We start from the raw sequence: 26724 nt of genomic DNA on the forward strand, positions 1-26724 counted from the left end.
GTCAGACACATCTCCCCCTTTCCTCCATTCAAGAACGGCCCCTGTTCTCTTATTGGCTGCTTTCACATTCTTGGTGTATGTGTAAGCTTTATATAGTGTGTTGCCTCATGGACTGAGCAATAATAAGGGGGTGACTACAGTTTATACGGTAAGCTTGCCATGTTTTTGCTCATTTCTAGCTGCTTATTAAATAAAACTATTTTCTTTAAGCATTTTGATCTTGGCTTTGTATGTACTGTACTTTTAAATATTTGGCTAGAAAAATTTAATATAATTAAAATACTTTTACAAGTGTACAATGACATCTTTAAAGAAATCAGTTGACTTTCAAATGAAAAATTTCTTGCATATCTCTAACAGATTCTTGAATAAATCATGTTTTGATAATTGAGCACTATGTATATCATTCCAGTGCAGGTTACTGGCAGTAAAATGACTCCATTAGGACTCATCTTGGTCTCATCGGCACTACTAGCTGGGGTCTGGGCTGGAGGTAATGTCATTACATAATGTAATATCAGTAAGACTGCTATTAGGTGAATGCATAGCTGTAAAAATAATACTTTTTTTATTATAAAGCTTTTTGCTGAGCCTTATGAATGAACCTTGTCAAGTTCATACATTGTTTGTATGCATTTATCCATTCCTGAGATTTTGCTAAAAATGGAAATTTAACTTTTCATACATGTAGTCATGAAAACAGAAGTAGTCCATTATCTTGTTCATCAAATTATCATATACATGACCATCTTGACCATGACCATCTTTTTTTTTGTTTTTTGTTTTTTTTTTGGCTCACCGAGTGTATGTTTTTAGCATAAAAACTTTATTTCAAAAACAAAATTAATCATAGAAATAGTAACCTAATACAATAAATATTACTTTGGACAAATCAGTTTCATTTGAAGCAGATCACGTCATGCTGGTCACTGTGTTGAGATTACATGACCATCTATGTCTTTCAATTCAACCGAGTTAAAGGGTTAGTTCACCCAAAAATGAAAATTCTGTCATTAATTACTCACCCTCATGTCGTTCCAAACCTGTAAGACCTTCGTTCATCTTCGGAACACAAATTAAGATATTTTTGATGAAATCCGAGTGCTCTCTGACCCCTCCATACACAGCAATTTAATTACCACTTTCAAAGTCCAGAAAGGTAGTAAAGACATTGTTAAAATAGTCCATGTGAATACAGTGGTTCAACCTTAATTTTAGGAAGCGACAAGAATACTTTTTGTGTGCAAAAAATGAAGAAAAATTATGACTTTATTCAACAATTTCTTCTCTTCCCTGTTATTCTCCTACTCTGTTGACGTTGTACACACAGTGCAGCACTTCCAGGTTCTACGTCAGAACACCAACTTATTATTTGCCGGCTCCTGAGTCAGCATCACATGTATGCGTTCGTGCTGCACACATGTACAGTGTCGGCCAATGCTGAGTCAACGTTCAGACGTAGAACCTGGAAGAGCTGCACTATGTTGTAGCAAATTAGCTCAAAGGGGAAATATTAATAATTATTCATAACTGGTATGATTAATTATGAATATTTGGATCAGTTAATCAGATTAACTTAAAGTAGCTACATTAACATTACAATCAATTAATCATGAATCAAAAACGCAAACAGGGAATGAAGCTATGGAAGTTATTTAACATGAAAAGAACCACCTGATTTCAAAACCTCGTTAAGAGGATTTTACTGCTTATTCTAAACCTCTGTTTAGTTAAAATATTTGATACTTGCATGGCCTCTGCAGTGGAAGCAGTCTGTTGTCCTCAACAGTGTCTTGTTAATTCCGTGAAATGATGGTGTTGAAGTTGCAATCTCCTGGGTCAGAGAGACTACACAGAACAACCAGGAGAAGGAAGTCATTCAGAAGAGGAAGTGAGGGAGGTCACTGTGAAGTTATCCTTTAACTCTGCTTGGAGGTCCCACCTCCACAGGTCAGTGCGCCAATGGTCATTTAAGCTTTCAGAGGGAAATTTTAAGATCCTTTTTCCTTCTAGCAGGGCATTTGCATATGTGATTTGATTGGGTGTTCAAGAGAAGAACCTTCAAGATTCTTTTAATACTAATGTGTCACAGAAGTAGCAGCATGTAACATAAATGAACAAATAGGAAATGAAAGTTGGAGTCCATAGATACTGTACCAAACATGTGACCCATATAATCTTAGTTAACCATAGTATGCTAATTCTAAAGCATTATTCCAAAAGAGCTTGAATTAATACATAGAAAAAGAATATCTATATCCCTATGATAGGAAAACCATAAGATGAGAAAACTGGATACAGGTTTGTACATTTCTCAAGTGGTTATACATATAGAATATATAGGATTAAAAGGGTTTATTTGTTCTTTTCAATGAGAATTAAGTGAGAGTCATATCTCTCTGCAAATTTCTTTGAATTCTTATCAGTAAACCAGTGTCCTGTAACCAGAGACCTGGTGTAAGCTGCTTTTGGGGAGTTACTTTGCAGTTTTGGAGGGATGGGTTCACAGAACTTTGTTGGGAGACTGGGTTTTCTGGATTATTCATTAAATATAATGAATAACTGTTTGTCTGATTGGTCCAGACGCTACAATGTCTACAACATAAGCAGCATAGGAGAATGACAGGGAAGAGAAGAAATCGTTAAATAAAGTCATTATTTTTGTTTTGTTTTTGCGCACAAAAAGTATTCTTGTTGCTTCATAAAATTAAGGTTGAACCACTGTAGTCACATGGACTATTTCAACAATGCCTTTACTACCTTTCTGGGCCTTAAAAGTGGTAATTAAATTGCTGTCTATGGAGGGGTCAGAGAGCTCTCGGATTTCATCAAAAATATCTTAATTTAAACGAAATGAGTGTGAGTAATTAATGACAGAATTTTCATTTTTGGGTGAACTAACCCTTTAAGGTTTGATTCATTTTTGGCAGGGCGCTCTGTACCCCGTTGTACCACAAAATGTCAAAAAAAAAAATTCTGAAAGTGTTGGCAGCAGAAAAGGTTAGAGTTAGGGTGTGGTAGGGTTGGTTAATGGTGTTTTGCATCACTCCAGATAAGTGTAGTATATACATGCAAATTTTAGTATTATTTAATTAGTTATTGTGTTTACAAGAAGAGGGTTATTGTTTAGACACAACCCTTACTTGGACTGGACTAGTTAAGTCAAGAGGGTGTATATTAAAGCAATAATCCCTGGTTTACAGTGAATTTATAACAGCTAACGGGCTAAAACCCCCTTAGCAGTTATAAATTCACTGTAAACCACGGCTTCACCACGGGCTTATTGCTTTTTATAAAATGGTTATCACACAATACAAATGTTAAAGCCAAAAAATATGTATCAATGAGTGCGTGGTCATGTAAACGCGGTAACCCGTTTTCTTTTATCGGCGTAAGGTCATAAATGGCTTAAGTATAAACCGGTCGGAACAGGTAGTTTTTTGCGTTTTACCCCGATTTCGCGCGGCATGTAAACGCATTAACCTGCTTTCTGTCGGGTTATTGAGGTGCGCATGTGTGATACGTGACAGAAACGCATCCTTAGTGCAGATTTAAATGCATCCAGACAGAGCAAGTGTTTTGCTGGAAAGGAAGAAGAAAATTTCACAAACGCAGACTCTTTCAAGACCCAGAAAACTGTAAAAATGTGATCTCTCGTGCAGCAGAAGTAGAATGGTTCAGTCAAAACGCTGCATATGAAATACTCAAAGTCAGATGTGCAAATTATTATTTTTTGACGTCACTACAGGGAAATTACCCGATTTATTAATAAAGTCATGTAAACGCGGTTTACTTGCGTTATCAGCTTACTGGTGTGCATGTAAACGTGCTCAATGCAATTTTCATGACGTAAAATCATTAAAATCCTTCCTTCCACTAGAAAATAGTCAAACAGAAACAGAAGTTACATTTATTATGCCATTAGATGGCGGCAAAGATTGTCTTTATGAGCGAGTCACTCAGTCGCAAAGACTTTTATATTGAAACTTGTTGTGAACACGGAACAAGACGCAAATGACAAATGCTTTGACTACCACTGTCAGTGTCAGCAGGGCACAGGAAAACCCATTAAAATGTTAAAAGGACAAGATCGTAGCGGATATTCAAATGGATTTTTTATTATGAACATAGGACTGACCTGAAGGAAAATGCTAAATCTGAATGCAGGTAATAAACTTGGTCACTTGATATCTCTCTCACAATACTCTTCTACATAATGCAGTAAGCTTCAATAAACAAAATCAATTGAGAACAAACACGTTTACCTTGCTAAGACAGACTCAGCAACATACACACTTGTTTTCGGGAATTTTACAACGGCTTCGAACGTGGCTCCACCAATCAGAATTAAGGGCTGGAACTATCCATTTTATAAATACACACTAAACCTTAAATAATACTAGACATTACAATTTCAAAATAAAAGATGGGTCTAGGAAAAACAGGACAGACTGACCATAAGTGGTCACAAGAGAAGGCAAACATACAAAAAAAAAAAAAAAATGTTTCATTTTTATAGTTTTATTGGTATCTTGACTTTAAAAGGCCTTAGGCCTATTTCTTTGGCAAGTTGACATGGTTGTCTAACAGGATGTAATCTTAGAGTGCCACATTTTTTTTATATTAATGGCAAAAAGTCTTGTTCACTTTGTAGCTTATTCTGACCAAAATCAAGGTACTTAAGGCTAGATGAATATTCAGTGTGAAAATTACATTTAAAACATTTAAAGGGGGGGTCTAATGCTATTTCATGCATTCTGACTTATTTACACTGTTAAAGAGTTGAATTCTCATGCTAAAAATGGCCAAAGTTTCAAAATGTGAGTTGGACGTATGACCGAGTATTTCTGTGCCAAATACATTACTTTCGGTTTGGGATATGTTTCGAGTTTTTTTCGAGTATGGCCCTTATCATGTAATAAGTGCAGAATTCCTTGTATGGGCACTTCTCCCTGATAAGCGTGCGCACACATCACCCCGAGAGGGAGAGCAAGAGCACGCCCATCAAAGGGCTTCGTTCAGGTTACGGAAGCCGAGAGATTTTTCAACAATGTCACCAAAGGAGTGTGTTTTTGGTTGTGAGGGAAAGATAACCTTTTTTGGCTTCCCAAAGAACCCAGTGTTAAGGGAACAGTGGATGAAGTTTGTTTTTCCAGGGCAGCAACGTAGTTGTGCACGTATGTTTGTTTGTTCCCGGAATTTCGGTGATGAATGCTTAGTAAACAAGTCCCAGTTCGACGCTGGATTTGCAGATCGCGGGCGGTGAATAAAACTGCATCAAATGTCTGTGTTTTGTTGGCAATCGGCGCTCAAGTGCATATAATGTAAACCACAAAAAACGTTTTTGTTCCCTTTTTATTTATAATGATGTGACTCTTTAGCTCTGCCCACAGCAGGCACGCTCCCTGGAGTTCAACTTTTTTTCTGAAAGACTCAGTATCTATCTTTTATAAATATGATAAAACTAAAGACTTTTCGGAGATATGAAGGATGCAATACTACTCTATAGGTACTCAAGATTAACATGACATTGGCAGAAACTGTGTGTGTTATGTACCCTTCACATTTGAATGAACAGCCATTAATGCATTTGTTCAGACTGTCACAAATACTCACAAATACTTTTTTTCTTGTTCACAAAGCTGTTTCATTCAGATACATGTCACAATAGGGAAGAAAAGATGGTCATAGTTTTATGCGGACTTTAATATGACTTGATCGGGCCTCCGTTTGCCAAAAACATTGCAAGCCTAATAAGTAGATTGTAGAGATCAATGGTACCAAAGAAAAAAAAAGAAGCATAAACCAGCCAATTAGATCAGAGATCGTTATTTTCAGAAAGCTCTTGCCCTTCTGGTAATATGTTACAATAAAGTCTGGTAGTTATTTTATTAATGAATGCATAAATGCATTGTAGTTCGGTCATACTCACCCTTTTCCCAGTATACACTAAGGCATAAATAATGTGTATGGTTGCACTGCTTGACAATTTGCTATTTTTATGTATACTTTTGTTATTTTTGTTAATGTTTTGTTCTCCTACTGAAAAAGCTTTTGACTCTTGTTGTGTTTTATGTACCTTTTATATAAGTGTTGAAGTCTGCATATGATGATTGAAATCATTTCAAGAGTGTGATGTTGTGATTACAGCAAGGATATTAGGGGGCTGAGGTAAATAGGGTTTACTAGCGGCTATAACCAGACAGTCCATGGACGTGCCGTCTGAGGTTGAGACAAAGCAGGATGTAGATAGAGCCAATATTAGTCTGACACGGCATGTTTCAGTCTAAGACATGGCACTGTGCTGGCACTGTCTCATGACATCCCGCCAGGCATGGAGCAGGCGGCATTTAAACCAGAGAACACTGCTGCTATTCACTATAATGAGTGTGATTAATCAATTAGCCACCGCTAACCAAGCAGTCACTAATGTGGGGCAGCCCATGACATGACTTCAGTTTTGATGGCATGTACGTTTTTCATGGTTTGAATGGGAGGATGAGGGGTGTCAGTGATATGCTGTGACACTGATGGAGGCCTGCTGTGTGTTGCACGGATAAATTTAAACACCACATTCTCACCAAAACCTGGCAGGACTTAATCAAGGCTGCTCAAGCTGTTTAACTCTAACTTTACCTAGAAAGTGTATCTGGTTACAATTAGATACAGTTTCTTCTTAAAATCAAAAATTTTGTCAATGACAATCATTTTAAAAGTAATAACTCAAAAATATCTACTATTATCATTGATTATAATGTTACCACCATCATGTTGTTCCAAACTTATGACTTTTTTTCTTCTGTACTGTAGATCCCAAAAGGAGAAAATCTGAGGTTTTCCATATTCTTATTCATGCAGTTACAGTGAACAGGCACAAAATATTTCAAGATTAAAGGGACACAAAAGTAACCTTAAATTTTCATTGAAATAGTCTACGTCTCGTGCACTATATTTCAAGACTGAGTCTGTGAATTGGTGAATTGGTGACTTGAACTTGAAAATAATGAAGAAATCATTCAGAAACGTTTTGTGAACCAGATCAAATGATTTATTGAAAAGACTATTTTGAAAGAATATTTTGTTCATGAATTGGACTTGCACTTGCTTGGACTACTTTTTATGAATACTGGTAACACTTTACAATAAGGTTCATTAGTTAAGGTTAGTTAATGCATTAACTAATATTACCTAACAGCAATACATTGGTTGCAGTACTTATACATCTTTGTTAAAGTTAGTTAATAAAAATACAACTGTTCTTTGTTAGTTCATGTTAGGTTGGGTTCATCAACTAATGTTAACAGATAGAACTTTTGATTTTAATCATGTATTAGTAAATGTTGAGATTAACATTAATCTTATTGTAAAGTGTTACCTGAATATGTCATGCTGCTTTTACATTTTTTTGCATCTTCAGTATCGCTTTATTGTCTTTGCTTGGAAAAGAGAATGGGAGACAGTCTAGAAATATTCTTCTTGTTCCATGAACGAAAGAAAGTCATGCGGGTTTGGAATTAAATGAAGTTAAGTAAATAATAACTGAATGTTCATTTTTTGTGCAAACTATTCTGAACATAGAATGGCAATTTGCAACATGTTATAGAGTGCAAATAGAAACTGATTTTTAATGATGATAATGTAGTACTCTTTCTTTAAACTGATTATCCTTTTTTTTAGCATTGATATTTGCTTCTGTAAAAGCATTTCTGTAAAATCAACTTATTTTTTTATTTTTTTTTTAATTAAGTTTAATAGCCAAAGGATCCTACTCACTACCCATAATCTGAAAAGAGATCCACCAATCAGAAAAGTAGCTGTTACCATGGTAATGGAAATTGTGCGAAAAGGCAACAGTGTTCACTCATTTCCATGAAATGTTGCTAATGACGTAATTGAGTATACCGTTAAACAGCTTAAATATTTGTACACACTATTATTATTGTTATTATTATCAATGTGAGAACAATTCATTTAAATAATTGAAGGCATCTTTTTAGGAATTCATGGAATGTCAGTTAAAAAAAGACCACTAAAAATATAGCAATCTATGTATGATTTCTAAAAACTACACTTTGATTCATGATTATAGACTCATACACATTCATGCATCTATCAGCATGTCTGTTGGTTGATGCGGACTGGTCTGCATTAAAAACAGGACCAAAACAAAAAAGGGAGCAACTTCCAAGTGGACTCAGATGCTGCAGCCAGACGAGTGGGGCACTTTCCCATCATTTTGTGAGTGCTTTCTTTAGAGAGTTACTGGAACTTTCTCAAACTCCCACCACATCCGTTCCACTGCAGGAGGCAATGCACACTCAAAAAGCAAGCTTTTGTTTATTTCTAACTATCTCCTTTTAAGTCTCATTCGGTCAAAGTAAGATTAGTGACCGTGAGGCAACCATTTCACCATAGTGCTGTAGCACAAGTGGGACATTGTCTACATCTGCTATTTGGGAATATTAGTGGTTGTTTGAAGAAGAGTGCAAAGTACATCTCAGCGTGACAGAAAGCTTCATTAGCAACCAGGAATGCTGTCCAAATGTTCTGCCCTTGTCAAACTGAGACAAGCAGTGTTTTTTCCTGGTGCTGTTTCTAGTCACTGATTCGAAAATTGGATTAGCTTGCAAAAAAAAAAAAAAAACTGACATCAAACAGCCAATATAGAGAAAAAAGAATAATCATATTGTGTAATAAAAATGTAGAATAATTAGTGGGATTTATTTCAATATGTAGTGGGATTTATTTCATGTAGTTTATTCAAGACTGGAATAAACTACATGACTTCAAATCTGAACCAATTTTAATACACTTGCTGACTTTGTAAATAGTTACAGAGAAAAAACTGGGCATCGTACACTAAGGCCACGTTCGTTCACACACAGCAGCAGAATATGGTTGTCAGTCCTGTATTTGAGTCCTTAATATGGTTATGTTCACATACAGTTCAGTTATTTAGGGGGGACAACTGCATTCTATAACCAAACTCACACCCAAGAGAGGGGAGTTGCTGTTCTTGGTCCATATGTGGCAATATAAGTGGACTTATATGGACTTGTTTTTGTCTTTGTCTTACATTTCTATATGACATAATGTAAACCTATATTCTTATTGGTCAATCATTACACCACCCCCTTGACAGTGTATAATAGACATATAATGTGCAGAGAATACAGCTGGGAAAGTTTTGTGAATAGAGACTTATGTCAATGTTCATGACTCTTCCCACGGGCCCATGCATTCTTGAGTGAAAGGGGGGACTGAGAATATAGTTCACCATAGTGCTGAACAGATTCACTGAGAAACAGAGTTATAATCTAACAACAGCATTCAGAGGCAATAAATACTACATTAAGGCAATTCTAAGACACAGTTCTATGCGTGTGTTATGTGTACTTTAAGCCTGTCAATCAACATTAGAATCGGAAAAGTAAAGCTGCCTTTCCACCATGGGCCTAGCTTGCGGGGGGTAGGTGGCCCCCCGCAAACTAGGCTCTGTACCCCCCCTGCTGCTGTTTTTACAGAGGAATTAAGGCACTGTATATTCATTACCCAAAGAAAAATGTTGTAGCTTTGTATCTTTGTGTGTTTGCATCATTTGGTACATTGAGTTGATTGGTAATATTGAGTAATACATTTTGGTAAATTGAGTAATACAATGTTCTTTTTAAATGCCAGATAACATTGCTGGTATTAGTGTAAACCTGTTTCTTCTGGTCATAATATTTGTATTTGTCAACTTGTGGACATGTGTGACTGTCCATACACACTGCAAGTCCTTGTGTAGTAGTTTTGCAGTGCTGCCATGTCCACTTATTATAATTGTTTTTGGGATTGTTGTTTAAGCTTGGCTCATACAGCGATCGAGTTTATGGAGTTAAAGTGTACAGGCTGCAATATTTCGGCCTTATTTTCAGCATAAGGCATTTACATTTATTTTGGTTTATTATGGGCTTCTTGTTCACTGATATGCTTGCAAGAACAGGTGTTACACAAGTCAGGCTCGTAACCGCTTTCCCTGTGATTTCTTGAACCGCACATTCAGACAAGAGTTAAATCTTGAGAGTTAAATAAGATGTATCTCTTGTTTGTCATCTCTCATATCTCTCATTGTACGTCATTAACGCAAAATTTTTGTAAATGTTTGTAAATGCGGTCACTACCTGCATTTTTTGGGAGTTAATTTGGATGTAGAATGTGGTTGTCATTCCTGGAAATTACTGAACTGTGTGTGTGTACAGAACAGGATTAAGTGTGTATGTGCTGCATTGTGTACATGGCCTAAATTATCGTGTGCAGTGGAAAGGTGGCTTACGACCGATACCTCGTCTAACTGCTAGTTGGTCAAACTAGTCAAACATGTGTCTTAAAGGGTTAGTTCACCCAAAAATGGAAATTCTGTCATTTATTACTCACCCTTGTGTCGTTCCACATCCGTAAGACCTTAGTTCATCTTCGGAACAAAAATTGAGATCTTTTTGATGAAGTCTGAGAGGTTTCTGTCCCTCCATAGAGATCCAATGCAACTACCACTCCAAGGTCCAGAAATGTAGGAAAGACAACATTTAAGTACTCCATTTGACTCCAGTGGCTTAAACTCAATTTTATGAAGCGACGTGAGTGCTTTGTTTTATGCAAAAAAAAACTGAACACCCGCGCATGTGCGTTGAGTTGGCGCGCGAGTTTGAACACGCATGTGTCGTGAAGCTCTCGCATTGCAGATCAATATATTTGTAAATAAAGTGGTAAATTATGTTTTTTTTTGTTTTGTTTTTTGCACAAACAAAGCACACATGTCGCTTCATAAAATTGAGATTAAACTACTGGAGTCACATGGAGTACTTTAATGATGTCATTCCTACCTTTTTGGACCTTGAAAGTAGTAGTTGCATTGGATCTCTATGGAGGGAGAGAAACCTGTCAGACTTCATCAAAAAGATCTTAATTTGTGTTCTGAAGATCAATGAAGGTCTTACAGATGTGGAAAAATTTTTCATTTTTGGGTGAACTAACCCTTTAAGGCTAAGTTTATGCAACTTGCCCTCTGCCCTCTAAAGCTTAAAAAAATCTGTGTACCAATCATATACTATGCAATTTTCTATGAAATCTGTCAAATCCAACTTCCCAAAATCTGCAGACTGGCTCTGACTTTCAACAACTTCAGCCAGTCCCTCAGGATTTTGCGATTCTGTGATAGTACAATTTAAAGCAAAATGAAACAAACTCTGCAATATTTGGAGGAGCTTGCAATTTTTGTAAATTGCAGCAGATTTCCCTTAGATTTTGGGCATAGACACATTCTGTGAACAACCCCAACATGGATGAGTAGCATGACGGAACTAGTGAGATGATAAATGAAAATGCAAATTCACTCTCTGACAGTAGGTGGCGTAGGGCTCCAGACTGCGACTAAATGGTCCCATTTTGCGACCTTTTTTTCTGCCATTGCTACTAAATTTTGTAAGAGGTCGCACTGGTGCGACCACCACATTGCAAAACTGATAAGAGCAGCCATTTCTGTTTCATATGAGAAACAACAAACAGCAAACGATACAAAAGTGAAACAAAACTGTGCTACTCGTTTGAGCAGTGCAGCGCGGACAGTTCATCATCACTGAGCAATAACAGACAGCGCAGCAAAAGCTCAGCGTGCACCGATCTTGATCACATGACACTGTTTACTACACACCGCTGGGAGATCCAGTGAGAAAGCATTTGAATTGCCGCAAAATGAATAACGTCGCTGCGAGATCTAGTGGGAAGCATTCAAATTCAACGCAGAATTCTCTGCTTTAAACCACCAATATCAGGTCAAACAGTGCTGATGTGGAAACCAGGAGAAACACTGTGCCACAAACAAGTTAAGGCTCCCCAGTCCACAAATCACCATGGATTTAATGTAGTAATGCTTACTGAAACTAAAAGTTTAAAGATGAAGGAAAACTAACACTTCTTGGCAAACAAAACTTTTTTAAAAGACATGATATTACCACTAGATGGCAGCAGAGAAGCACTTATTGACTCTCTAATATATGGAAAAGTAGAAAAAAAGTCTCATGAAAAACAAAAACTTCTTTAAATTGTGACTGAATTACACAGAAAGCAAGTAAAGAGCACTCCTAATATAATCACTGAAGTTGTCAGTCAGTTCAGTATGGTACATTTAATAAGAGTAGAATATTTAGAATATGCAAAATGATAGTAATATGATTAAATTACCTTTATGATAATTAAAAAAAAAAAAATACCAGCGCCACCAAATCAGGTGCTGGCGCCACCTTCTGTAGAACTTAGTGGCACCAGTGCCCCTGCTCTCAAATGTTAGTCTGAAGCCCTGTGACACTTATGGAACAGCAGTGATACAGTGGTTTCCATGAAGGAAAGAAAGTCAAACACTTTTACGTTTTCAAATAGCCGTTCAGATTTTTGTGTTCACTATGGTGTTGTTTATCACACCGCAGCTCAGTTTTATTCATAGGCCCAAACTGAGCAGTAGGTGCCGTTATTATTTATATGGCCAAAAATGTAAATTAATGAGATTTTTGTAACAGTATAGCAGTTTACTTACACAAAATGCATATAAATATCATTTGTCACTCTATATCTCCCAATAATAGTAAGATGATATTTAAATGCTTAGGGCCAGATTTACTAAACGGGGCAAATTAGCGTTCGAGCGCAATTCCACAAATGTGCCGATGGGAGTGGCAAGTTTTGTGTGTGATCTATTGCTGATGTGCAAAATAAAAAACACAGACGCAGTCAAATCATTTACATAATGACCAACGCGATCTACCAAGAGCAATGTAAATTAGCGTTGGGTCGCAAATAAGCAGAGCTGATGCTCATCAGGTGCGGGTCGACACAGGAGCAACTCATTACATGTAATCTGACAAACACATACACACACACACACACACACACACACATATATAAATATATATTATATATATATATATATATATATATATATATAAAAATATATATATATATATATATATATATATATATATATATAGGCCAACATGGCTTGGCAAACAATATGTTCCTCTGGCATTCCAAAGAAATTAATACGAGTGGAAAATATTTTCTCCCTTAATTCTACCACACGCTCTCTGTTCTCTGCAGTGTCTCATCCTAGCAGCAACAATTGCAGCCATGTCGCAAAATGAGATAAGATGTGTTTTTTTGGGCGTTGTTAAATAATGGCGCAAATATCAGTAAATTGACTAGCGCAAACATTAGTAATTCGCATTGCGGGATTCATTTAAATACTCTCCTAATAATGAATTTATGAATTCACTACGTTCGTGTTGTTTACATTATATGCACTTAAGCGCCTACTGCCAACAAAACATACATTTAATGCAGTTTTACTTACCACCTGCAGTTCCAACTCATGACCGGGATCATTATCACTGTGACCGCTCCATCTTTCAGTTTCAAACGATCTGTAAATCCAGCGTTGAACTGGGCCTTGTTTATAAAACTATAAGCGCCACGAGCAGCCACGGAAAAACACGAGATATTCTCCATTCATTTTAACCAATAAAAAAGTGATTGCAACTATCAGACATGACTTTATCCTTATTTTTATAATTAACTTAAGGCAGTTTCTATGGTTATTTTAATGACAAATATCGAGAGCGCATCAATGTAATGCGTGAGCACAAATCGCTCAGCTCCACTTAACGCTGGGTTCTTTGGGAAGCAAGGTTATCTTTCCCTCACAACCAAAAACACACTTCTTTGATGACATTGTTGATTTCGTAGTCTAAAAGCAAAGTGACAAATCTTCAGAGGTGTAAAGAGTACCTGAAAACAATACTTGAGTAAAAGTACTGATACCTTACGTCGAAAATGACTCCACTACAAGTTACAAATAACCAATTCCAATACGACTTGAGTAAAAGTCTTAAAATATCTTATTTTAACAGTACTTAAGTATTTTACTCATGCTGAATGTAGGCTCAGAGATGCACTAGTCCCCAACACCTGAGAGACATGCCAGTGAAAATAAGTGTAATGATGGGCTGACAGCGTGAGGATCCATTTGCAGTATCTTTATTGTAACAACAAAGCACAAGGCAGACAAGGGCAAGACAGTAGCGGAAACAGGGACAGGCTTGGGTCGAGACAGGAGGCAGAGAGACAGGGTCTTACAACAGGCAGAGTTCAGGGCAGGCGGCAGGCAAACGTAATCCAGGAAACAGGCAGGGTTCAAGGCAGGCGGCAGAGGTTCACAGAAGATAAACAGTCCAATCAATAACAAGGTAACAGTCCACAAGAAAACGCTCAGTAGTGATCACCGGGGCAAATCAAGACTTCGCAGTGTATGGATGCGTGTGTGCGTCTTAAATAGTGTGAGTGTGATGCAGTGCAGGTGTGTGCAATCAGTCCCAGGAATGAGGGCCTATGGGTAACGTAGTCCAGAAGGAAGTAGCTCAAAACTCAGGTGATGGCTCCCTCCGGCGGCCGGGAGGGGGAGCCGCGGGAGCCGTATTCGTGACAATAAGAAACAATTGATTTGTAAGATGAGAAATCAAGTTTATTTTCTAAAATCAAAAAAAAATTGAACACCTCAATATTGCAATAAATCAAGGTTGACACAACAACCTTTTAAACGTCTACAAACTCTCAAGTCTCAGTTAAGCTCAAGTGCATAAAAAGGACATAAGTAAACCAATATCCTTCAAAACGGTCTTGTCAATATATCATATAAATAAAACAATGTTAAGTAAAATTAAATAGTCTAAGTCTACTGTATGTGCTGGTTTCAGTCTCATCACCAGCTGCAGTCATTTCCTCATCTAATAAATCAAACACCTGCGATCAGCAACTACCTGCTAATGCACTCGCATTCACGTAAAAAGTAGCCTTGTTTACAAGTTTTGGGGGAGTAAAGGCAAAATGCACAAGATATAGTACCTTCAATGCTCTTAGATGGCGACATCGCTTCTTTATATCAGAAACAAACTGCTGCAGAAAAAGTTAGCTGCCATGAAAAATGTAATTTGTAATTGCATTACTCATCACAAATGTAGTGGAGTAAAAAGTACATTTACTTGCTCAAAAATGTAGTCAAGTAGAGAGTAAAAGTTGCCAATATCTTTGATACTCAGTACAACTACAAAGTAGCCAAAAAGATACTTAAGTACAGTAACTAATTACATTTACTTAAGTACTTTATACCTCTGCAAATCTCTGCTCGAGCAAGTCCTGTGCAGCGCTGCCAACGACTTCCGTAAAGCCGAATGAAGCGCGTTGATGGGCGTGCTCTTACTCTCTCGCTCTGGTCGATGTGTGTGCGCACGCTCTTCTGGGAGAAGTGCCCATAAAAGGAATTTTGCCCTTTATTACATAATAAAGGGCCATACTTGAAAAAAAGTGTGAAGTTTGTAAGGAATCGGAAAAGTATAGTTGGCACAGAAATATTCCGTTATACGTCCAACTCGTGTTTTGAAACTTTGGCCATGTTTAGCATGAGAATCCAACTCTTTAACAGTGTAAATGAGTCAGAATGCATGAAATAGCATTAGACCCCCCCCTTTAAGTTTTTCTCAGTGTTAGATTATAAATTTATTTCTCTGTGCCAACACAACAATATTCTCAGTCCCTCCTTTCACTCAAGAATGCATGGACCCATGGAAAGAGTCATGATAATGAAGCCAATCTCCGGTCACAAAACTTCTCCAATTTTTACTTCCGTACTCGGCTTTATACATGTTTCAGGGGGTGGTGTAGCAACTGTCCAATGAGAATATACATTATATCATTATAGAATGTGAGACATAGAATAAGTCTGTATATGGTCGGTTTCCGGCTGAAGGCACCATTCTACCCAGAGCAGCCTTATAGTCCTCTCTCCTAAACAAAGAATGAGGGACCCTTTCTTGGCTGCTTTCCAAGAAACACACACACACACACATATTCATAGTGTGTACATTAAAACAGATGTGTGATGAAACTAAAACAACTCTCCTCCCCTCTCACCTTTGCAGCCTTAAAGACCAGGAGAGAGAAAACAGGGACAAACAGAGAAAGAAAAGTCAGGCTGATAAGATTTATCTTACACTCAGTGACAGTCGTGGCCTAATGGTTAGAGAATCGGACTTGTAACCCAAAAGGTTGCAGGTTCAAGTCTCAGAACTGGCAGGAATTGTCGGTGGGGGGGGAGTGAACAGTTCCGAGTATGGGACACCATACTTGGCTATATGTCACGTCACTTTCACTTTTCACTTTATCAATTACAGAGCCCAATGTTTCTTGAGATCAGAAAGTAATAAAAATGTTAGAAAAATGTTGTCTGTGGTATATTTTCACTGCAAAACAACACAGGAAATGCCGCAAATTTGGAGAAAAGCTGCCGCAAAAAAAGACCCTTTTGACCTGGGCCAGTGAGCAACTAACCAGAGCACCCTAGCAACACCCTAGCAATCACCTAGAACACCCTAGCAACATAGCATAGCAATGAACTAAACACCATTCAGAATGCCTCAGCCACCACATAGCAACGTCCTGGGAACCCACACTCACATTTCATTACATTTGTTTACAATGGTGAACCAAGACTGAGCCAAGCATATAATCTGTTCCCTGTAGTAGAGTTAGTGAAGGATTCTTATAAATTTGTAACAAGTTGAAAGAAATGTTGTTTTATATTTTAGGACCACAAACATTAAGAGTTACAACCATCAAGGTGAGTTAATGATTATAAAAATAATTATATCTGGGCCACTCATAAATTACATTTTTTAATGATTTGTAATTAAATGTTTTCGGTTGACACTTACCCACAATTCCATGCAGGAGGAGCCATATGCAATGTCTAAAGGCTCTGAACTGGAGGGCTTCTGCATCGACCTGCTGTCAGCTGTTTCTAAGAAATTAGACTTCAAGTATGATATTCATCTTGTGAAGGATGGTCGATATGGCATAACAGATGACAGCGGCAACTGGAACGGCATGATTGGAGAAGTTGTAAGAGGGGTGAGTATTACAATCTTTGAGTAGATGAAGTAGACAAAAACTGTTCTATGTCAAAGATTAAATTTTCTAATTTGCAAATGTTCATACAGAACATTAAAATCTACTAGTTGTTTGACAATGATTAGAATATAAAACAATTATTTAAATAAATAAAGAACAGAAATAAAATAATATTACAAAATAGAAAATAAATCAATTAAAACAAAATACCCTAACTCCATAAGTGTGCACATCCTTTTATAATTTGGGATGTGGCTGTTCAGAATGAACTAATCATCAAGCTCATGTGAAATAGTGCACACCAGTCTTCACCTGAAGTGACTCAGATTAACTCCAAATAAATCTCAGCTCTTCTTGTAAGATTTTTCTGACATATTCTTGGTTGCATGCTACTACAAAGAAGTTACGAAACATCAACGGGATCTCATTGTTGAAAGGTATCACTCAGGTGAGGGCTATAAAAAGATTCCAAGGCATGATATACCATGGAACACAGTGAGGACAGTATTCAACAAGTGAAGAAAGTATGGCACAACAGTGACATTATGAAGAACAGGATATCCCTCCAAAATTGATGAGAAGACAAAGAAAAAACTGGTCAGGGAGGCTGTCAAGAGGCCTACAGCAACATTAAAAGAGTTGGTTGCTCCTTACATGTGACAACTAACTCTCATATTCTTCATCTGTCTGGGCTATGGGGCAGGGTGGAAAGACACAAGAAAAAAAAAAAAAAACATCCAAGTCCAGCTAAACTTTGCAAAAGCATAAACACAATCTCCCCAAACCATGTGGAAGAATGTGTTATGGTCTTATAAGACCAAGATTAAACTTTTTGGCCAAAATTGTAAAAGTTTGGCACAAAAACAACACAACACATCAGCAAAAGAACAACAAAGTGATGCATGGTGGTGGCAGCATAGGGCTGCTTTTCTTTGGCTGAAACTGGGGCTTTAGTGAAGGTGGAGGGAATCATGAATAGCTCCAAGTGCCAACCCATTTTGGCACAGAACCTTCTGCTGTCTTCTAGAAAGCTAAAAACGAAAATAACTTTTATCTTTCGGCATGGCAATGATCCAAAACACACATATAAAAAAAAAAAACATCTATGGGGTAAACTGAAGAGGGCCATGCACTGGAGATGCCCTTGCAATTTAATAGATCTGGAACGATTTTGCAAAGAAGAGTTGGAAAATACTCTCAAGTCAAGACGTGACAATCTAATAGACTCCTGTCCAGCTCAATAAAATCAAAGGGTGCTATTAGGTAGTAAGCATCAGTTTAGGGGTGCACATTTACGCAGTTAGTTATTGCAAGGTTTTCATTTTTATTTTTCTTCTCTGAAATGTTACTTTGGTTTTCAGTGGCATTGCACTGCCATTTTTACAATAAAGGTGAAAAAGATCTCATATGATTTATTGTTGTTTCATTTTTTACATCACAAAAACAAGCTGTTTTAAATGGGGTGTGTAGACTTTTTATATCCATAGATTTCTATTTCAAATAAATGTTGCTGTTTTACTGCATCCTAAGCTGAGTTACATCCTGCAGGTGCCTTCTTTGGCCATTCAGCCAATCATTCTTCAGGCCTTCTTCCCTCCATCACGTCCAGTTGCCGGGGCAAGAATAGTTTAATCTATTTGTTGGTGCTGCAGCAGTCTGGGCCTCTCCGCACACATTTATAAGTTGTTTAACCCCAGCTATTTTTTTATTTTTTTGGTCTCACAAGGCCTATGCTTGCCTTTTCATAGCTTCGTTGGGCAGGCATTGGTATGGCGGCATGGGTATTCACATTCCTGTAGCGTCAACACCATGACGCAGCTTAGAGTTCTATTTATTATGTAAACCTGGTTCCCTGAGAAGGAACGAGATGCCTCTTGTGTTGCCACACTTCAGGCATGCCTGTACGTTTTCCTTCAGACAATCAGAATCTGATGACGTCTAATGCAGACCCTCTGTCGGCCAATGAAATTGGTGTGATTACACACATGGTTCAGACACCGGCACACTGAACACTGGAAGCCTTCCTATAGCCTCAACACCATAACGCAGCGCTGAGTTCTTTCGAAAGGGAACAGCATATTCGAAGGATTTCTGAAGGATCATGTGACACATAAGACTCGAGTAATAGCTGCTGAAAATTAATCTCTGCCACCACAGGAATAAATTACATTTTAAAATATATTAAAATAGAAAAAAGGGAGGCTATTTTAAATTAGAATAATATTTCACAATTTTACATTTTTCCATTCATTAATTCTCATTTTCTGTATTTATACTTAAATATATAATTTATTTCTGTTTATCTTGTCTGAAAATATGAAGGTGTGCCTTTTTCATTGAGACATTACTTTTAAATCTACAACAAAATTTTGCCTTTATTACGTAAAAAGTGTCCCAACAAACCCTCTTTGTGTGTTTCTGTCTGTATGTGTTGCTGATTTCTACAGGAGGCAGACATCGCTGTGGCGCCACTAACTCTTACAGCTAAACGCGAGACAGCTGTGGACATGAGCAAACCCTTCATGCAGACTGGCCTTAGTTTCATCCTAATGAAAGACTTGGCCTCAGATGACTCGCAGTTCCTGAGCCTCCTTAACCTGTTCTCCACTGAGATGTGGATGGGCTTACTGGTTGCCTACCTGTTGACCTCTGCCTGTATCTTCTTAGTGTCACGGTAAGGGTGGGATGGTAATACCATGGAACTTTGAAATGTAGGATAATAATGAATTGTTTATATTATATGCCATGGTATTTACATGGTATTCCATACCATGATATCCAAAAAATCTGCAAAACCATGACTATGGTTCTGTTTTTTTTAGGATTAGCCCCTGTGAATGGGAACAACCAGAGAAAGAAAATGTCTTCACGCTCTCACACAGTTTTTGGTATACTGTGGGAGCACTGACTCTTCAAGGTAACGTACATAGCATGAATAAGTATGGTTACAAGTATTTACACCCTCACATGCTTCAGACTGAGAGGAACAATACAACAAAACAACTTAGCTAATCGTAGGCTGTTTTTCAGCAGGATTTACTTGGATTTGGATTTGGATTTTATCACATTAAATAGTTAAGAGCCAGTTAATGAATAAACATTGGCCATTGGTATTATGGTAAATTGGAATTATTTAATTTTGTTAAATAACATTGCAACAACCATAAAAGTGTCATAGGCTCACTGGGAAACATCTCAATACTCCAAAAACATCTACATACATCACATTCACAACAGTTTTCAGCTAAAATGAACATCAGTTAGCATAGGCTACAGCAGTGGTTCCCAAACTTTTTCTGCAGGGCCCCCCTTTTGTAGAGAAAAACAACAATCATTAATTTATATTTCTACAAGGCTCCCTGCAGTACTCAATTCTGATTCTTCAATCGTGCCATCTAGTGGTCTGTTATTGCACAACAACAACCACTACAACTGATAACAGACCATTCAAGCAGGTACTGCAAGGTGTTTTGAGATAATAAAACTAGATGAGCCAATGTGCATGTGCAGTCCTAAGCGCGAGTCTCAGGTTTCTATGGGAACCGGAGCTTCTAACGGCAGCTGCAGTGACGCAATGACTTGATCAATCAGCGACTGGCACTTTTACTTAGAAGGCGGGACGTACTCCACCATATTGCACGTTGCAGTTTCTCCCATTCATAACTATGCCAAGTTCACACTACAGGATTTTAAGCCCAATTTGCAAGTTAACGAGCTCGCCGACAGGTCGGGCTGTGATTAGGGGGCAAATCAGCGGGTGACCGGTGCTCGTCAATCTTTATGTGTGAACTATTCAACGATGCATCAAAGACGCTTGCTGACGCGTCGCCAACACCTCGCTGACGCCACACAAATATCCAGCATGATAAACATCTGGAGCCGTCAGCCAACTCAACATCCTGTGGTGTCAAGTGTCGATGAGCTACAGCCAATGAAATATACAGTAATGTCTATGGAAGCAGCAATCAGATACACATTGTGTAAGTAACTTTAAAGCTCACTCACTCTATTGTTCTCTCAGTTCACTGGCCACTTGTATTTCGGGACAAATGGATGAATTCTCGTGCTGTAGCCTGTAAATCCGACTGACAGGAATCTCTGAACTGAGGCGCAAACAAACATGGTGGCGCCCATCTCGAGATGGATCGAGGTCATTATATAGGTTTTTAAAAGACAAAACACTCACTTGCACATATTTGAGAATTGGAATATCAGATAGTTGATGACATGGTGATAGTCACAGATAGTCATACAGTGTGGCCGGCTGGCCGGAGTGTGTCATGTGACAACCATGACACGTCGTCATGGAAACAATAAAAGGAAATGTTCTAAAATAACGGTCGCCTTCACTCTGGGAGGTCAGCCAGAATATTTTAAACTTATGTGTAAATTAATTTAATTTGAATTAAATCTAATTCAAAATTTAATCTAATTCTTTCCAATGTCCATTTTCAAATAAAGTCATTGGGTGACAGAGTTGTTGTCAGCTCGTGTAATGTGTAACCCCCTGTTGCGAATCATTTAAGTAGTGTCACATAGTGTGAACACCACAGCAAATGTTCAGGACTCCACAGCAAGTCATGTAGTCTGAACAGCACAGCGATCTGCCAACGTTTAAAGTCCTGTACTGTGAACTTGGCATAATAGGAGTGAACCATCTTTCTATATCTATAGTCTTTGTGATAGGGCAGCAATGCAATGCGGAGCACTCGGATATGAGTTGGCCTGCCCTACTTTGAAACACGAGTCACGATAGAAGAGCACAAAGATAAGCAAGCTAAAATGACATGATTGCTTCTGCAAATGCGTTTTTATCTCACGTGTTATCTTGTGCTTGTTAACACTATCAGTTGGGTTTAGATGGTAGGCCTAAATTATTTCAAATGCGAATAGAGCATTTAGACTCACTCACCGGACATTTTATTTCCGAACAGTCGTGATATGTAGCCTACAACAACCAAGGTAATAAAATGTTGCCACATTCATTCGTTTCATATAAAACTGAACATTATTTTAGTGTCACTCCCTGGACATTTCACTTGAACATAATATCATGTTGCAGAAATGACGACACAGGCACGTTTTGCAGTGAACCTGGGTTGCCAGATTACTTCAGAACGAATTTGCAGCGACATATAGTTTACTAAAAATTAAAAGTTTGTTATAAATCTTTACCGTAGGTGCTGGTCCTCACCCAAAGGCTCTTTCAGGACGGGTTATTACAGCTATCTGGTGGCTGTTTTCATTAGTGTTGCTTGCTTGTTACTTTGCCAACCTCAGTTTATGGCTGCATTCAGACAACCAGCAACTGTCAATCAAGAGCTTTGAAGACCTTGCTAATCAAAACTTGATTGAGTACGGTACCATTAAAGATTCTTCCTCTTTTGCATTCTTCAAGGTAAGACACAGCTTTTTTGTCAATGCAATTAATAGAATCATTTCATTGTAATATATAACATTAATACTGTTATATAGAAAGACAGAAAAATGTTGACTGTTAGTTTCTTTGAAGGGTTAGTTCAAACTGAAAAATCTGTCATAAATTACTCACCCTCATGTCGTCCCAAACCCATAAAACTTCTGTTCATCTTCTGAACACAAATAACAATATTTGTAATATATTCTTTCAACTATTTCTGTCTAGTAGGCCTCGGTATCAAAAATGTTTAACTTCAAAGCACATAGTAAAAGTATATGTATCGAGCGTTTTAAACAAATCTCATGAAGAGACAGGATCACTGTATATGATGAGCATATTAAATTTAATTTAAGCTTTTATTCACATATTTGATCAATGCACATCAAACGTGGTCATCGGCAGCTCAGCTTACTTGGTGAACTGAGAACCTGTTCATCATATAAAGTGATTGTTCAAAACACTTTGATTAAACCGTTCAATTTGATTACTTTTATGATTTTGACAGTATTGATGGATGACTGACAGTAGTTTTAGTATATACAAAAAAAGTCTATTAACAACTCTAAGTAATGCAACTACAATTCTACATTTTAGGTAAACTAATAAACTTGTATAAACTAAGTCTGAATCATTTAATGTCTGTTGGTTATGCACCCATATGACTTTAAGCATTATTTGAAGAGCTGCTGTCAACCAAGTTTAACTTTATTTGTCTTTCACCAGAACTCAAACAACCCCACATACCACAGAATCTATGAGCACATCAAGGATGCCCAGAGCTATTCACTCACTGCAACAGAAGGTATCCACAGGGCTCTGAAAGGCAACTATGCTTTCATCGGCGAATCTGTATCCCTCGACCTGGCAGTGGCGAGATACTGTAACCTTACACGTGCCCCAGAAATCATTGGCATGAGGGGATACAGCATTGCTGCTCCTTTAGGTATGCTCTCTGATGCATACAATTATATTATTTTGCATACAGAAAATGAAGTCTCAAAATTCTTATTTTTAGACATACCATGGTAATGCCATGGATTAATGGTTTAATGTTCCATGATAATACCATGATATTCTTGTAACTACCATTCATTTACCATGTAAAAAACATGGTACATGAATATTGTAATCAGTAGTGCCATGGTATTAGCATCTGATACCATCCTAGTACCATCACAGTACTTCTTTAAATGGTGGCACTGTCTCATTGTGTGTGTGTGCGTTTGTGTGTTTGTGTGTTGGTTTGTGTATGTGTATGTGTGTGTGTGTGTGTTAATGTCCTCAGGCTCTCCTTTAATTAAAAACCTAAGTGTTGCCATTCTCCAACTGAGCGAGTCTGGTGAGCTGGATTACTTGCGCAGTAAGTGGTGGTCCAGCAGTTGTGTGGCTAAAAATGGCAAGAGTGCTCCACTGAAGCCCGCCAGTCTGAAGGGAATCTTCTTATTACTGGCACTTGGTCTGGGACTGGGGCTTTTCTTGGCTTTAATGGAACTGGCCGCCAAATCACGCAAAATCGCTAACACTCAGCAGGTGAGTCCAATAATTTTATATGTGGGGTCCTTTTTCCATCTCTCTCTCTCTCTCTATATATATATATGAAGATTCAGTGGATTTGAAGCAAAAGTATTTGATGAACGCATACTATGTACGGAGAGTGTTCGCTCAAAATCATTATCTGATTTTTCAACCGTGATAATAAAAAAGGGCTGTTTTCAAAATCGTCCCCTATACCCTCATTTACTATTCCCTGCATTACTCCACTAACATAGTCCACTTGAAGGAGTGATTGAAAACAAGTGAGTGAATTCGGACACTGAGTGTGCAGGAAGGGCTGGCGCTTTTGCATACTTTGTGCTTGCTGTTTAATAATCATTTGATACTTAGCAAACTGGCAGCTCCAGTAGTAATGAAAAGAGTGGAATGGAAACTAGCATATAAATCTTAATCAAACAATTTAATAATCAATTAAAAAGGAATTTATATCTGTGTGATATTACGCTGTAGCCACATTGGACCAGCGGTTTGGAAAGTGGATGGATGATTCAGCTGCGGGCGCCATCTTCTGGTCTAATGCGGGAATTCGTTTGGGGTGCAACTCTCACAGTGCATTATGGGTATTCTCTAGCCGCTGAGTGTACATCGGTTGTACACTTGTTATAGCGGTGCATTGTGGGATTGAATGAGTGCACTCGATAACATCCACTATGGTTTCGGACACCACTACAAATGGCTGTCCCTCAAATAGTGCCTTATTTAAGGGTATAGGGGGCGATTTCAGACACAGCCCAGGTTTCTTACCGGCACACTAAGGCCCTCTAGTGGTTAAAAAACAAAACTGCTTTCATTTTGTGGTAGAACATTGTTTTGATTGTGCTTAGGCTCTGCATGACTGAGTGGATGAATATGGTTCTTTTTGATAACTAAAAAAAAGAGAGAAAGAGATTATCCTATTGCTCATGAAACATTCACTACTAGGCTTGAGATATAACCAGTTTAGATGGAAAGGATCTCAAGCTGGCTAGCTGAAGACATTATGTATTAACAGACACGGTACTTCATTGAAAATAAATTCCAGCACAGCGCTACAACAACCACAATGAAATGATCCTTCACAATAGATAATGCTTTACAATTAACTCTGTTAGAGCTATATGGCAGTTTATCTGTTCAATAAAATGCCTTACTCAGCTGTTGAGTAACAAAAACGGCATCTCCATGTCACTTTTACAACATTTCAAATCCCTCAGATCTCTAAAAAAGCCTAGCCAATGTTGATTCTCGTTTTATTACGAGCTCTGTCGCGTTCTCTTTTTGCCAGCAAAAAAAAAAGTTTCATAGTGTACTTTAAGTACCAAATCAGCATATTAGAATAATATCTGAAGAATCATGTGACACTGAAAGCCGCAGGCCTACATAGCCAGCAATGACATTTCCTCTCTCAAGATCCATTAATGTACTAAAAACATTTTTAAATCAGATATTTAAATCAGATATTTATATCAATATTTTCGGTGTGCCAAAAAACAAAATGACGACTTATATAGTGATGGCCGATTTCAAAATATCTTAATTTGCGTTCTGAAGATTAACAAAGGTCTTACGGGTGTGGAACGGCATGAGGGTGAGTAATCAATGACATTATTTTCATTTTTAGGTGAACTAACCCTTTAAGCCTTGACTGTGAAACCAGGCAAAAGCCTAATTTATCTGCCAAAGATTCAAACATTTAAAACAATGTAGGACAATAAGTTTATAATAAATTCATTAAATAACTATACACGAGTGTTTGGTAACATAATGTTTTCTGAAAATGGACCATGGTAGTAAATTGACTTGAGATAACAGACACAAGTTGAAAGTGAAAATGACCTACTTTCTTACAGAAATCCTGCTGCTCTGTGATGTCTGCTGAACTCAGTCAGCGCTTCAGAGGTGGCGAGGTGACGTCACCAGAATCCTCTGAGAAAAGCAAAGCCTAAAAAAGCATTGACACACACATTTAATCACTTAACATTCATTATGTTCACATCAAATTTATTCATATTATGATTTGAACACATTATACTAACTAAACTGGGTGGGTGAACCTCATGAAAACATTCCATTTATTGTGCACACTTCAAAACCGAAGAAGAAATGAAATGATTCAGTGCATTACGATTTTTTGAATTCCAGTGTTTTCCAGTTGTTGATTTGTTTTTTGTTACAGTAATGAGAATGAGATTTTTTTCATATCTCACTTATTTTTCTATGAATTATGACTTATGTTTTTGACAGGTTTCATGAGATTCACCCAGGTAATAGTCTAGCATTTTATCTATAGACAAAATATGGTTCTATTAATTTCTCTTATTTTATTAAACAAGTTTAAGGTTTGATTTTATTTCGGTTTAGTTGGATTGATTAGTATTTTATTAATATGTTATGTTCTTTCAATACAAGAATGGTTACAGCAGTTAAGGTATAAAATTTATTGGGAGATAATAAAGATTACCTCAAATTTTTGACCAAGTTGTCATATTCAACCTTTTAATTTCTAGATTACTGAGATCAGCCCTTATGCTGTTTTAATAGCAGAACAATGAGTGCCATGAGTAAAATTGTGATATTTCTAAAAATGCATGTAAGAGAAGATTGCATAAATGTTTGGATGTTTTCTTTTATTCCTAATTTCCTATTATAATAAAATGATACATGCAACATTTCTGCCATGACTAACTATATAAATTCAGTACCTGTGAAAAATTCAGTTCCTTATTTTATGCATTGTTTTATTATAGAGAACTTTCTTAACAAAATAAAAAGCTGAAATATGC

The 26724-nt window shown here is 37.4% G+C and overlaps 1 protein-coding gene across 2 annotated transcripts; it reads left to right on the forward strand.

Moving 5' to 3' along the window:
- On the forward strand, nucleotides 1–26724 carry si:ch211-251b21.1 (uncharacterized protein LOC571720 homolog). Of its 2 annotated transcripts, none has more exons than XM_051903482.1 (10): nucleotides 1–148; nucleotides 413–493; nucleotides 16668–16699; nucleotides 16810–16989; nucleotides 19437–19663; nucleotides 19812–19906; nucleotides 22170–22387; nucleotides 23132–23351; nucleotides 23694–23938; nucleotides 25792–26724. In XM_051903482.1, exons 2-10 carry the CDS (start codon nucleotides 433–435, stop codon nucleotides 25885–25887), a joined length of 1374 nt encoding a protein of 457 aa, XP_051759442.1. In that variant the 5' UTR covers nucleotides 1–148; nucleotides 413–432; the 3' UTR covers nucleotides 25888–26724. The 2 variants fall into 2 exon arrangements, with proteins under 2 accessions (XP_051759442.1, XP_051759443.1); XM_051903483.1 differs by having other exon boundaries at nucleotides 98–148; nucleotides 418–493.

The sequence above is a fragment of the Ctenopharyngodon idella genome, chromosome 8, assembly GCF_019924925.1.
Source record: "Ctenopharyngodon idella isolate HZGC_01 chromosome 8, HZGC01, whole genome shotgun sequence".
NCBI lineage: Eukaryota > Metazoa > Chordata > Actinopteri > Cypriniformes > Xenocyprididae > Ctenopharyngodon > Ctenopharyngodon idella.